The sequence below is a fragment of the Haliotis rufescens genome, unplaced genomic scaffold, assembly GCF_023055435.1.
Source record: "Haliotis rufescens isolate VD_foot unplaced genomic scaffold, xgHalRufe1.0.p SCAF_4, whole genome shotgun sequence".
In the NCBI taxonomy this organism is placed as follows: Eukaryota; Metazoa; Mollusca; class Gastropoda; order Lepetellida; family Haliotidae; genus Haliotis; species Haliotis rufescens.
The window spans coordinates 1,076,413-1,089,869 of record NW_025964112.1 but is presented as its reverse complement, the minus strand read 5'-3'; the positions used below and the strand labels follow the sequence as shown (position 1 = coordinate 1,089,869).

The following is a 13,457-nucleotide window of genomic DNA, read 5'->3' as shown; positions in this document are numbered from 1 at the left end:
GTCAGCTTAATGTGTCAGCTTAATGTGTCAGCTTAATGTGTCAGCTGAATGTGTCGGCTGAATGTGTCTGCTTAATGTGTCAGCTGAATGTGTCTGCTTAATGTGTCTGCTTAATGTGTCAGCTTAATGTGTCAGCTGAATGTGTCTGCTTAATGTGTCTGCTTAATGTGTCAGCTGAATGTGTCTGCTTAATGTGTCAGCTTAATGTGTCAGCTGAATGTGTCGGCTGAATGTGTCAGCTTAATGTGTCTGCTTAATGTGTCAGCTTAATGTGTCTGCTTAATGTGTCAGCTGAATGTGTCTGCTTAATGTGTCAGCTTAATGTGTCAGCTGAATGTGTCAGCTTAATGTGTCTGCTTAATGTGTCAGCTTAATGTGGGAGGAAATCCCGAAGTGATGCAGGTCCCAGAAGTTTTCCACTATAATGATGCAATCATAGGTTTCTGGTGTGCCCAAGGGACGCAACTCTGAACAGCGAAATGGGGTGCCTTAGATGACAGGGCGACATGCCCCCATCACGCCATTAGCATACCATGGCTGCAGGAAGTAAATCTGGGGATCTCCAACAACATACAAGTATTCATGAACAGATGACTTTTATTTCAGACTTAATGGAACAATCACCAGTAATACTTGTATCACCAAGCAATGATACATGGATAGAGTTAGACCATACATGGCATCCTTCTAACCTTGCCGGCACACAGAACTCCTGCAATAACACTTCAATGATCAAATCATTTCACATAAACTGCCGGTGCTTGTTAACCTTTACTTCACACACTGATGTGCAGTTTTAATAAGCACTTACAATTGTGCTTCTTTGGTTCAAAGTAAACAAAAGTTTATGAATAACACTTTCTTCCTTATACTGTAATAGTGACAGATCCTTACCTGTTGTCAAGCAAGACTGTAGTAAAGTAGAAAAGAAGTTATTATCCATAAACTTTGGTGTACTTTGTCATCCATAAACTTCTAAGAAACTGACTATCAGACAATGCTTTGGTTCATGCGGTCATCCTTGTGCTGGCAATATCTTGGTTTCCAGCTCCAAAGTAAGTCAGGAATGGTTACCATGGAAACATCGGATAACAATGTCAGATTGGACTATATTTCTGGTAGATGGCAGACACTAAACACAAATTGTGAAATATAAACTCATTGGAATATTTACTACTTTAGGTAGCATGGTTAAACAATAATTACCGAAACAAATAAATCTTTGTGACCGGACATGTGATCAAAACATTGATCCTCAGTTTCTACCTTTAAGCAATGTAGAAATCTCAGTGAACACAGTAAACAGTGAAGTACAGGCTGTTCCAGAACATGTTGACATCTAACTGACATCTAAACAATGGATACATACTTAGAACCGCCTCCCTGTCGAGTTGATAAAGCATCTGCCAGATGTACGCAGGGCTGGTGGTTTGATCCCCAGTGTGTCATACCAATAGACATTAAAAAATGGTACATGTTGTTTCCCTGCCTGGTGCTCAGCATTAAGGGGCTAAAACATGGACTGGTCGCCTCGGAGTAAGTATACTGTGTCTGATTTGGGTATCCATGTTAAATCACGTCATGGTATCTCAGTGGGCTAACACTGAGACTGGAATAAGTCAGTACTAGTACAAGCGGCCACACATGCCCATCACTATATTTGTGGAATGATCTTGAACGCGACGTTAAATCTCATTTCACAGCACTTACACAGATCTCCCCTACAACTGTTATTTCTACGGACATCTAAAATATTCTCCCTTCCTAATGCATTCTTTCATAAGCACAATATATATTGAATAGAATGTATAAAATAGTCAACAATTTATGGCAACCTTTAAAATGTCGGTACGTCTATCACATGGAATATGTAGACGCTGAGAGGAACACAGAGATGTGCACGATTAGTTAACAGCAGTGATCCCAGAGGAAAGACTGGAGGGAAACGTTGGAGATTGTTCTCCCACAGGAAGAAGGAATGGCTAGCAGACCATTGCAACAAATATAATCATTTATCAAAATGAATTATCAAGAACAATAATCTTTACTGAACAAAACAGTTAAGGATCATGAATATTTAAGGTGATATTTATTTGTTGTGACTGAGCTCACAATTTCATAAAGATATCCCCCATATTTATGTTCCCTTACTTTTGTTCAGTGTATGTAGCATGAGCACCATATTGTCCCAGTAGTTTACCGTAAGTGTGGTAGTTTATACCCGTGGAATGACGTTATTTGGGAGCAGCTTGTGCTGTGGCCACCTGGAGATTCAGGCTTCAGCTAGACATTGTCTTCCTACACATAGCTCCCTGCATAGACACTACGGCATGCTATCTACAGCTACACATAGCTCCCTGCATGGACACTACGGCATGCTATCTACAGCTACACATAGCTCCCTGCATGGACACTACGGCATGCTATCTACAGCTACACATAGCTCCCTGCATGGACACTACAGCATGCTATCTACAGCTACACATAGCTCCCTGCATAGACACTACGGCATGCTATCTACAGCTACACATCATACAAGGTACAAACTGACTAAAAGCTTAAACAGAATCAACAGATTTGGGATAAAAATAAATATGGTTATAATAATTAAAATAATTTTTCATCTGTATAAAAATGTTTGATTTTACTTGCATATACATCAACAGTTGAAATGGCAATGTTATGTTCGTACCCACCAGAAGTTGGGTGAGTCGAGGAATGAACAAGGAACAAGATACGTGAACAGAGACAATGCTTGACACACGTACTGGTGGGGCTGAGTGGTGGGTTTGCTGACACGCCATTTTAGACACATCCTTCTGATAGGACACACATCCTGCCGGCAGAACACATGTTGATTAAAGACACATCCTTCCTAACAGAAGACACATCCTGCTGACAGAAGACACATCCTGCTGACAGGAGACACATCCTGCTGACAGGAGACACATCCTGCCGACAGAAGACACATCCTGCTGACAGAAGACACATCCTGCTGACAGAACACACATCCTGCTGACAGGAGACACATCCTGCCGACAGAACACACATCCTGCTGACAGAACACACATCCTGCTGACAGAAGACACATCCTGCTGACAGAACACACATCCTGCTGACAGAACACACATCCTGCCGACAGAACACACATCCTGCCGACAGAACACACATCCTGCTGACAGAACACACATCCTGCTGACAGGAGACACATCCTGCTGACAGAACACACATCCTGCTGACAAAAGACACATCTCGCTGACAGGAGACACATCCTGCCGACAGAACACACATCCTGCTGACAGAACACACATCCTGCTGACAGAACACACATCCTGCCGACAGAACACACATCCTGCCGACAGAACACACATCCTGCTGACAGAACACACATCCTGCTAACAACAGTTAACAGCCCCCTCTGATGTGTTCAGTTAATACATTTTCCTCGGCTCTCAGCTGATATGTAACAATGTTTTCCAGGAAACTGTGAAGTCAATATCTGACAACTTTTCTATCCCACTGGCAGAATAGAATCAAAACATCACATATAGCCCCATAATGAGGTGTGGGTCTCTTTCTAAACCAGGACTTCTCTGGAGTTGTGCACAACTGGTTATGTGACCAAAATGACAGAGACCTCCTTAATGTTGATGAAGTTGGCCATCTGGTATTTTGTCATTGTCTTCATCTAGGTTATATGGACTGCATACAAAGCTGGTAGATATCTATTAATATCTGCGAAAGTCAGCAACCCAAATACATACCAGTCACATACTGCTTATGTGGACTTTAACCTGCCTTATATTGACTAATTTTTCTGACAAGGTAAATGGACATGCTCCTTGGGTAGGAGTTTTCCATAAACAAACTTCTGTCCTCGAACCACAAAGTGTAAAGTGATGACAGATACAGGCTCCCTGTCTAACAGGCCAAGTGTCAGTGTGTCAACCACCTGTATTCCTTATATCCTTAGATCTGTAGGATTTATTTTTTGAGGCCCGTGAAGATCCGGGGTAGAATAGGTTTTCAGCAACCCATGCTTGCCGTAAAAGTAAACTATGCTTGTCGTAAGAGGCGACTAGCGGGATCGGATGGTCATGCACACTGACTTGGTTGATGTATGTCATCGCATCCCATCTGCATGGATCGATGTTCACGATGTCAATCACTGGATCGTCTGGTCCAGACTTGATTATTTACAAATTGCCGTCATATAGCTGGAATATTGCTGAGCGCGGCATTAAACAACAAACAAACAAATACAGCTTGTTGTTTGAGGAATGAGGATATTGGGAGGACAAATGTCTGAAGCTGATGATTGTTTTTGATTTGTAAAAATGGCAATTGTTGCCTCACATGGACAAGATATATACATTGCTATCTCATTTAGATCCTCTTCACGTATAGTTGTAAAAATGTCCCACCTGACCGTAATACATGACAGATCTCATCTGTGCTGTTTCAGTTTAAAATACCTTGGGTGCCTGGACTAAACTGTGGATGTACACTGCTGGGAGAGAAGACACTAGGAGAGCATCAGCTGCTTACTATCACTTGTAAACAGACTCCCCAACCACACGTCATACGGTGATCTCTCTGTGACACATGGAAACAATGGAAGCTGATGCTGCTAGCTGTTCTAGTCAATGTTCTGAAGCAGAATGAAGGTAGTCCTGTGACCATCATTTGACAGTCATCCCAGCAAATGTTGAGACATCAAGCAGCTGTGTGGTGAGAATGGAGCAGCTGTGTGGTGAGAATGGAGCAGCTGTGTGGTGAGAATGGAGCAGCCGTGTGGTGAGAATGGAGCAGCCGTGTGGTGAGAATGGAGCAGCTGTGCGGTGAGAATGGAGCATCGTGTGGTGAGAATGGAGCAGCTGTGTGGTGAGAATGGAGCAGCTGTGTGGTGAGAATGGAGCAGCTGTGTGGTGAGAATGGAGCAGCTGTGTGGTGAGAATGGAGCCTTGTGGAAATGTTCTGGAGCCTGACAAAGGCACTGGCGGATTCAGTGTGTGTAGGGGTTGTGCACTCTTGTTGCCTGTTTCTTGTCAACTTCACTGTCATTTGTTTTCTTTTGTTCAATTTGTGACACCACTTTTCAAAAGCCAGGATTCACCTCCAGAAGGACTTGGATGTTCATACACGACACGCTGAAGCACAACTCCACTACGCTCACTGTGCCTGCAGTCTGTGCTCTCTCTGCCTGCAGTCTATGCTCTCTGTGTCTGCAGTCTATGCTCTCTCTGTTTGCAGTCTATGCTCTCTCTGCCTGCAGTCTATGCTCTCTGTGCATGACAGTGAGAGGATACATCCTTGCCAACTACGTGGAGCTGGTCCTTGTGCTACACGTCTGTCTGCCGCGTGCTTCGGCGATGTGGAAGACTGTGAGTTGACCTTGACCTTACAGAAGGCCATGAAGTCTGCATCATAAGTTCAAGGTTCAGACGCTGAATTTCATTGTCCTTGGACTGAAATATGAGAAGGCAAGTTTTTAGTCCAATTCCCCTGAATACCTCAAACAGTTCCGTGTCAACGGAATATACTTGTTTAGGAGTGTCATCTTAACTTTGAGGAAGTGTCAACATTTTTCTGTGTAATATTCTTAAGCTGATGTCCACAAGTTACCCAAAGCTACCTCCCTCAAACAGATGTCAAACCTACATCACTGCAGCTCTGGGTAGTTGGACATTTACTTAACAGTTTAACATGTCAACAAAGACAGCAACATTTTTACATTAGAGAGACAAATATCTATGTTGAACTCATCAACATATTGTGACAGAAAGGAAAAACGAAAACTTAGTGATGCAGCAATGTCTGTGGCATCACAGTTGAAATGAGGTCTTGAATCTGCTTTTAGGCATTATCATGGGTGGAGGCCGAGGTGGGCGTGGGTGGGCGTCTGGGTGTGGGTGTGGGTGTGGGTGTGGGTGTGGGAGTGGGAGTGGGTGTGGGAGTGGGTGTGGGTGTGGGTGTGGGTGTGGGTGCGGGTGCGGGTGCGGGTGTGGGTGTGGGTGTGGGTGTGGGTGTGGGAGTGGGTGTGGGTGTGGGTGTGGGTGTGGGTGTGGGAGTGGGTTAGGAGGGACAACTGACCTGCATGTCCAGCTGAAGCTGCTGTGTGCTGCGATTCATCTCTTCCCGCATCTCCTCGATCAGTGACCGACGCATCTGGAATACACAGCAACGCAAATGTAGCCATACACAAACACATACAGTGTGGTCATTCTTTTAAAAGATAAAAAAGCAGCACAATGACATAGTTTTCAGAAAACATTCACAATTAATCAATATTTTAAGACTTCTTGATTAGATCCAAATATTCTTCAAATTGGCAGTAAGTGAGACCTATGTGTTGGTGCATTATGTCGTCACCCACCTCAACAAGGCTGTGCTGTGGGGTGTACTCGGGGGGCCCACTGCCCGGTAAACCAAACACAGATGGATACCCGTGCATGGGTGAGGGTGGCAGGAAGGGGGAGCTGTGGGTGAAGGATGTCTGGGATTCCCCCTCCTCCCTCATCTCCTCCTCCTCCTCTTCCTGTTCCTGCTCAAGACTCGAGCTCACCGTCTGTTGATACATCTGCTCCTTCAGCAACTCTGTCATCTGCATCAGATACAGTTAGGTCAGAGAACACCAAGGACAACTATTTCATTCAGGTACACCAAGGACAACCACTTCAATCAGGGACACCAAGGACAACCATGTCATTCAGGGACACCAAGGACAACCATGTGAATCAGGGACACCAAGGACAACCAAGTCAATCAGGGACACTAAGGACAACCATGTCATTCAGGGACACCAAGGACAACCATGTGAATCAGGGACACCAAGGACAACCAAGTCAATCAGGGACACCAAGGACAACCATGTCAATCAGGGACATCAAGGACAACCAAGTCAATCAGGGACACTAAGGACAACCATGTCATTCAGGGACACCAAGGACAACCATGTCAATCAGTGACACTAAGGACAACCATGTCAATCAGGTACACCAAGGACAACCATGTGAATCAGGGGCACCAAGGACAACCATGTCAATCAGGTACACCAAGGACAACCATGTGAATCAGGGACACCAAGGACAACCATGTCAATCAGGGACACCAAGGACAACCATGTGAATCAGGGACACCAAGGACAACCATGTGAATCAGGGACACCAAGGACAACCATGTCAATCAGGGACACCAAGGACAACCATGTCAATCAGTGACACCAAGGACAACCATGTCAATCAGGGACACCAAGGACAACCATGTGAATCAGGGACACCAAGGACAACCATGTCAATCAGGGACACTAAGGACAACCATGTGAATCAGGGACACCAAGGACAACCATGTGAATCAGGGACACCAAGGACAACCATGTCAATCAGGGACACCAAGGACAACCATGTCAATCAGGGACACCAAGGACAACCATGTCAATCAGTGACACCAAGGACAACCATGTCAATCAGGTACACCAAGGACAACCATGTGAATCAGGGACACCAAGGACAACCATGTCAATCAGGGACACCAAGGACAACCATGTGAATCGGGGACACCAAGGAAAGACATATTTGGGGATAGGACAGAATGAAATAACAGTTTGCACATTTATGCTTCAAACATGTATTAAAAGTTTATCTTATTCATTTGTTTGACTTACGCTCTGGATGACATTAAGTGTTGAAAGAAAGGTGAAGAAGTCATTGCCCTTGGTGACGGCCTTCATTCTGTGTGACAGCAGCTGCTCCATGTTGTAGATCTGCTCCCTCAGTTCCCGCCACAGCAGCTGCAGCTCCTCCACCTCCTCCCTGCAACAGCGCACACCGCAACACTAACAACACTGACAACAGCTCACAATGTGTAATGTCATTCAACAGACAAATCCTTTCCCCAATGCCACCCCACACTAGCATGTATACACCCCATCCCTCCCCACCCCATCCCTCCCCACCCCATCAACAGGCACATCTACCTCTCCCCACACATGCCACCCAGAAACACCCACCTCTCATCCTCCGCCAGATCCTCGTAAGCCAGCTGGTACTGCAGCAGACAGGAGGTCTCCATCACCTGCAGCTCCGCCTTGTACTTCTGTAGCGAGTGCTGGAGCAGGCGTGTCTCCTCCTGGATTCTCTAACAACAACAAGGAACAATGGTAGAAGACACATGGAACAATGGTAGAGGACACATGGAACAATGGTAGAGAAGAGGAGGAACAATGGTAGAGAACAGAAGGAACAATGGTAGAAGACACATGGAACAATGGTAGAGGACACATGGAACAATGGTAGAGGACACATGGAACAATGGTAGAGGACACATGGAACAATGGTAGAGAAGAGAAGGAACAATGGTAGAGAACAGAAGGAACAGTGGCAGAGAACACAAGGATAGAGGACACAAAAAACAGTGGTAGAGAAGAGAAGGAACAATGGCAGAGAACACAAGGAACAGTGGTAGAGAACAGAAGGAACATTGTTACATGAGTTTTAGTGTATTTGACCACAGTACTCTCATTGTTAAATACATGACCTTAGAATAACGAATCCCCTGCTGGCTTGTTTTTCATTATTTGAAAACCGAATAGACAAACACACCGGCAGCTAATGTAACACACCTTCTTTCTCATCAGACTCGGCCAGTCCCGTATGTGTTTCTTGGGTCGGTAGCGAGTAAAACTTCGATGACGACCCTGCCAAATAAACAAATACTACAATGAATACATAACACTGATAGATGAAAACAATGCAAAAGGAGGTCAGTCATAATGATTGTAATCATTTCTTTGGACAAAACATAAATATAAAAAAATAGGCGTTGACATCAAATGCAAAATTTTCAACAAAAAGGACACTGAGGTTGCTGAGACTGACCCTGTATGAGACAGGCTGGTTGACAGACAATGTCTACATGTTAGATTAATGAGACTGACCCTGTATGAGACAGGCTGGTTGACAGACAATGTCTAAATGTTAGATTACTGAGACTGACCCTGTATGAGACGGGCTGGTTGACAGACAATGTCTACATGTTAGGTTACTGAGACTGACCCTGTATGAGACGGGCTGGTTGACAGACAATGTCTCTACATGTAAGGTTACTGAGACTGACCCTGTATGAGACGGGCTGGTTGACAGACAATGTCTCTACATGTAAGGTTACTGAGACTGACCCTGTATGAGACGGGCTGGTTGACAGACAATGTCTCTACATGTTAGGTTGAGGAGACTGACCCTGTATGAGACTGGCTGGTTGACAGACAATGTCTCTACATGTTAGGTTACTGAGACTGACCCTGTATGAGACAGGCTGGTTGACAGACAATGTCTACATGTTAGGTTACTGAGACTGACCCTGTATGAGACGGGCTGGTTGACAGACGGTTACGGAGACTGACCCTGTATGAGCCTGGCTGGTTGACAGACAATGTCTACATGTTAGGTTACTGAGACTGACCCTGTATGAGACTGGCTGGTTGACAGACAATGTCTACATGTTAGGTTACTGAGACTGGCCCTGTATGAGACTGGCGAGTTGACAGACAATGTCTACATGTTAGGTTACTGAGACTGGCCCTGTATGAGACGGGCTGGTTAACAGACAATGTCTCTACATGTTAGGTTACTGAGACTGACCCTGTATGAGACTGGCTGGTTGACAGACAATGTCTACATGTTAGGTTACTGAGACTGGCCCTGTATGAGACGGGCTGGTTAACAGACAATGTCTCTACATGTTAGGTTACTGAGACTGACCCTGTATGAGACTGGCTGGTTGACAGACAATGTCTCTACATGTTAGGTTACTGAGACTGACCCTGTATGAGACTGGCTGGTTGACAGACAATGTCTACATGTTAGGTTACTGAGACTGGCCCTGTATGAGACTGGCGAGTTGACAGACAATGTCTACATGTTAGGTTACTGAGACTGACCCTGTATGAGATGGACTGGTTAACAGACAATGTCTCTACATGTTAGGTTACGGAGACTGACCCTGTATGAGACGGGCTGGTTGACAGACAATGTCTCTACATGTTAGGTTACGGAGACTGACCCTGTATGAGCCTGGCTGGTTGACAGACAATGTCTACATGTTAGGTTACTGAGACTGACCCTGTATGAGACGGGCTGGTTGACAGACAATGTCTACATGTTAGATTACTGAGACTGACCCTGTATGAGACGGGCTGGTTGACAGACAATGTCTACATGTTAGGTTACTGAGACTGACCCTGTATGAGACGGGCTGGTTGACAGACAATGTCTACATGTTAGGTTACGGAGACTGACCCTGTATGAGACGGGCTGGTTGACAGACAATGTCTCTACATGTTAGGTTATGGAGACTGACCCTCTATGAGATGGACTGGTTAACAGACAATGTCTCTACATGTTAGGTTACGGAGACTGACCCTGTATGAGAAACAGACAATGTCTACATGTTAGGTTACTGAGACTGACCCTGTATGAGACGGGCTGGTTGATGAGGCGGACCAACTTCCTGTAGTCGAGAATCTCCCCGGAACTGCAGCTGGCTGTACTCTCTGCTACGGAGGAGCATGAGTAGTCACTGTCATCCTCCGCCAGCGAAATCCGGGACCCAAACTCACCGCTGTCGGCCACACTCAGGTTCAACACAGACACAGCAGACGTGTGTCTCGCACTCTCCTGCTGCGACACCTCCAACACATGCCTTATGCCACCACCTTGTCGAGCTGCTGAGTGGGGGGACTCCCAATGAGAAGGGAGGTAACTCCCCCGGAGGTCTTCATCACTCTCGAACCGCTCAGGTTTGGCTAGTGGGGCTCTGATCTGATAGAATGGAGACACATGGACCTCCTTGGTTGTGTGTACTGTCTTCACTTGGGACTTCTGCTCTTGACTATTATTTTGAATTTCAATGCTATTTTGAGACGTGTTTGGCACAATGACAGAAACTCTTGTTTTCCCCAGAACTAAGCTTTGTCCACAAACTTTGGTTTCTGACTCTTGTTTGATGATTGACGAGGGTGTTGTTTTGCCCAATGGTGGTATATAGAATGTACTGATAAATCGACTAGATAGATCACCATTTGGCTCAACATTCTCTCCAAAAGTCCGTCTGAAAGAATTCAACTTGGGATCCTGTGGCACTGTCAGCTCCATTGCTGTCACATGACGTGCATGCTCTGACAGCGACGTCTGTGTGGCCATATCGGTGACAACATCGTGCACGAGGACGGTGGTGTTGCTGCTTGCAAGCGTTCCTGCACTCTCACTGCTGCTACCGAGACTTGCCACCTGACAATCCAACATAGTTACACTGTAGTGACACATAGTTACATTGTGATGAAACATTGTTACACTGTAGTGACACATAGTTACATTGTGATGAAACATTGTTACACTGCAGTGAAACATAGTTACATTGTGATGAAACATTGTTACACTGCAGTGAAACATAGTTACATTGTGATGAAACATCATTACACTGTAGTGACACATAGTTACATTGTGATAAAACATAGTTACACTGTAGTGACACATAGTTACATTGTGATGAAACATTGTTACACTGCAGTGAAACATAGTTACATTGTGATGAAACATCATTACACTGTAGTGACACATAGTTACATTGTGATAAAACATAGTTACACTGTAGTGACACATAGTTACATTGTGATGAAACATTGTTACACTGCAGTGAAACATAGTTACATTGTGATGAAACATCATTACACTGTAGTGACACATAGTTACATTGTGATAAAACATTGTTACATTGTTATGAAACGTAGTTACACTGTAGTGACACATAGTTACATTGTGATGAAACATTGTTACACTGCAGTGAAACATAGTTACATTGTGATGAAACATCATTACACTGTAGTGACACATAGTTACATTGTGATAAAACATTGTTACATTGTTATGAAACGTAGTTACACTGTAGTGACACATAGTTACATTGTGATGAAACATAGTTACACTGTAGTGACACATAGTTACATTGTGATGAAACATTGTTACACTGCAGTGAAACATAGTTACATTGTGATGAAACATCATTACACTGTAGTGACACATAGTTACATTGTGATAAAACATTGTTACATTGTTATGAAACGTAGTTACACTGTAGTGACACATAGTTACATTGTGATGAAACATAGTTACACTGTAGTGAAACATACTTATATTGTGATGAAACAGTTACATTGTGATGAAACATACTTACACTGTAGTGAAACATAGTTATATTGTGATGAAACATTGTTACATTGTGATGAAACATAGTTACACTATAGTGAAACATAGTTATATTGTGATGAAACATACTTACACTGTAGTGAAACATAGTTATATTGTGATGAAACATTGTTACATTGTGATGAAACATAGTTACACTGTAGTGAAACATAGTTATATTGTGATGAAACATTGTTACATTGTGATGAAACATGGTTACACTGTCCGCATTTAAGGACAAGAAGCTCATGGAACTGAGAAACTGTTGTCATAATCATATATATCTATCAGTGTTTCACCGAATGATGGCTTTCTCACTGTTGCAGTGGTGGTACAACTGAAATTTGACGAATCATTACATCCCTAAAGTCATATCTTTTCCCTAAAAGAATTATGAATTTTTGCCAATTACATTTTCTGATGCTGCTTGTTTGTTCCTTGTGAATTTGTTGCTAGTTTAACACCTCACTCAGCTATATTGCAGCTACATGTACATGACACAGATGGAAAATACTCTGGAACAAACAATCCGGTGATCAAAATTGTGAGTGTCAGGGTAAGATGACATGCTATCAACAAAGTACAGATGCTGAACATCTGATCCATCTAGTCACCTCATGCAATCCAGCATAGGCTGCTGGGGGCCAATACTCGTACTCCCCAATACTCATACTCCCCATGGGGACTGCTCTGATGTGAACTACGTACCCAGGCCCGATCATTTTCCGGTGCAGGCAGGTCAGCTGTGTTGTCAGCGTCACCAAACCCGCTGCTGTCAGACTGCACACTCCCCATCCTCGTCAGATCTGGAGGACAGACAAATATTTCCCATGTTTGAAAGTGTACACTACCATGACATCAAAGCTTGGAATTATGGAGATATCTGTGTGACAGGACAGATAATGTTTGAAATATGGCTGCCGTGGAGAGTTAAATCAGTGAACTAGGTTCACAGCCTTTGGTGGGGATCAAATAAAAACGTCTCATATTTTAGAGATGACAAGTGCAGATGAATATCAGCTCAAGGGGGTAAAATACGAGCTTGTAGCTTAGTACACAAGCACTATGAGTGACTTACCATCCTGACTGCGCTTCACATCATCAATAACAGACTTCACCTGAAACAGAAAGATGGCCGGGATGAGTCTCGCACCCAACGTAACAAACCAAGCCTGCATAGCAACAGGAGTAACTCATCCTGTTTCTATGGTAAATTCT

At 44.0% G+C, this 13,457-nt stretch overlaps 1 protein-coding gene across 4 annotated transcripts in view; it reads right to left on the bottom strand.

Moving 5' to 3' along the window:
* Positions 1–5,017: 5,017 nt before the first annotated feature.
* Positions 5,018–13,457, bottom strand: part of LOC124150372 (protein ITPRID2-like) — a 75,723-nt gene continuing 67,283 nt past the window's right edge. For all 4 annotated transcript variants that reach the window (XM_048382263.1, XM_048382261.1, XM_048382262.1 and 1 more), the window contains 9 exons: positions 13,318–13,357; positions 12,948–13,045; positions 10,467–11,285; positions 8,621–8,695; positions 8,009–8,136; positions 7,664–7,811; positions 6,377–6,604; positions 6,094–6,168; positions 5,018–5,468 (listed from right to left, as the gene is read on the bottom strand). In XM_048382263.1, the coding sequence (XP_048238220.1) occupies positions 5,343–5,468; positions 6,094–6,168; positions 6,377–6,604; positions 7,664–7,811; positions 8,009–8,136; positions 8,621–8,695; positions 10,467–11,285; positions 12,948–13,045; positions 13,318–13,357 (1,737 nt within the window). In that variant the 3' untranslated portion in view covers positions 5,018–5,342. The remainder of the gene's footprint in view (positions 5,469–6,093; positions 6,169–6,376; positions 6,605–7,663; positions 7,812–8,008; positions 8,137–8,620; positions 8,696–10,466; positions 11,286–12,947; positions 13,046–13,317; positions 13,358–13,457) is intronic.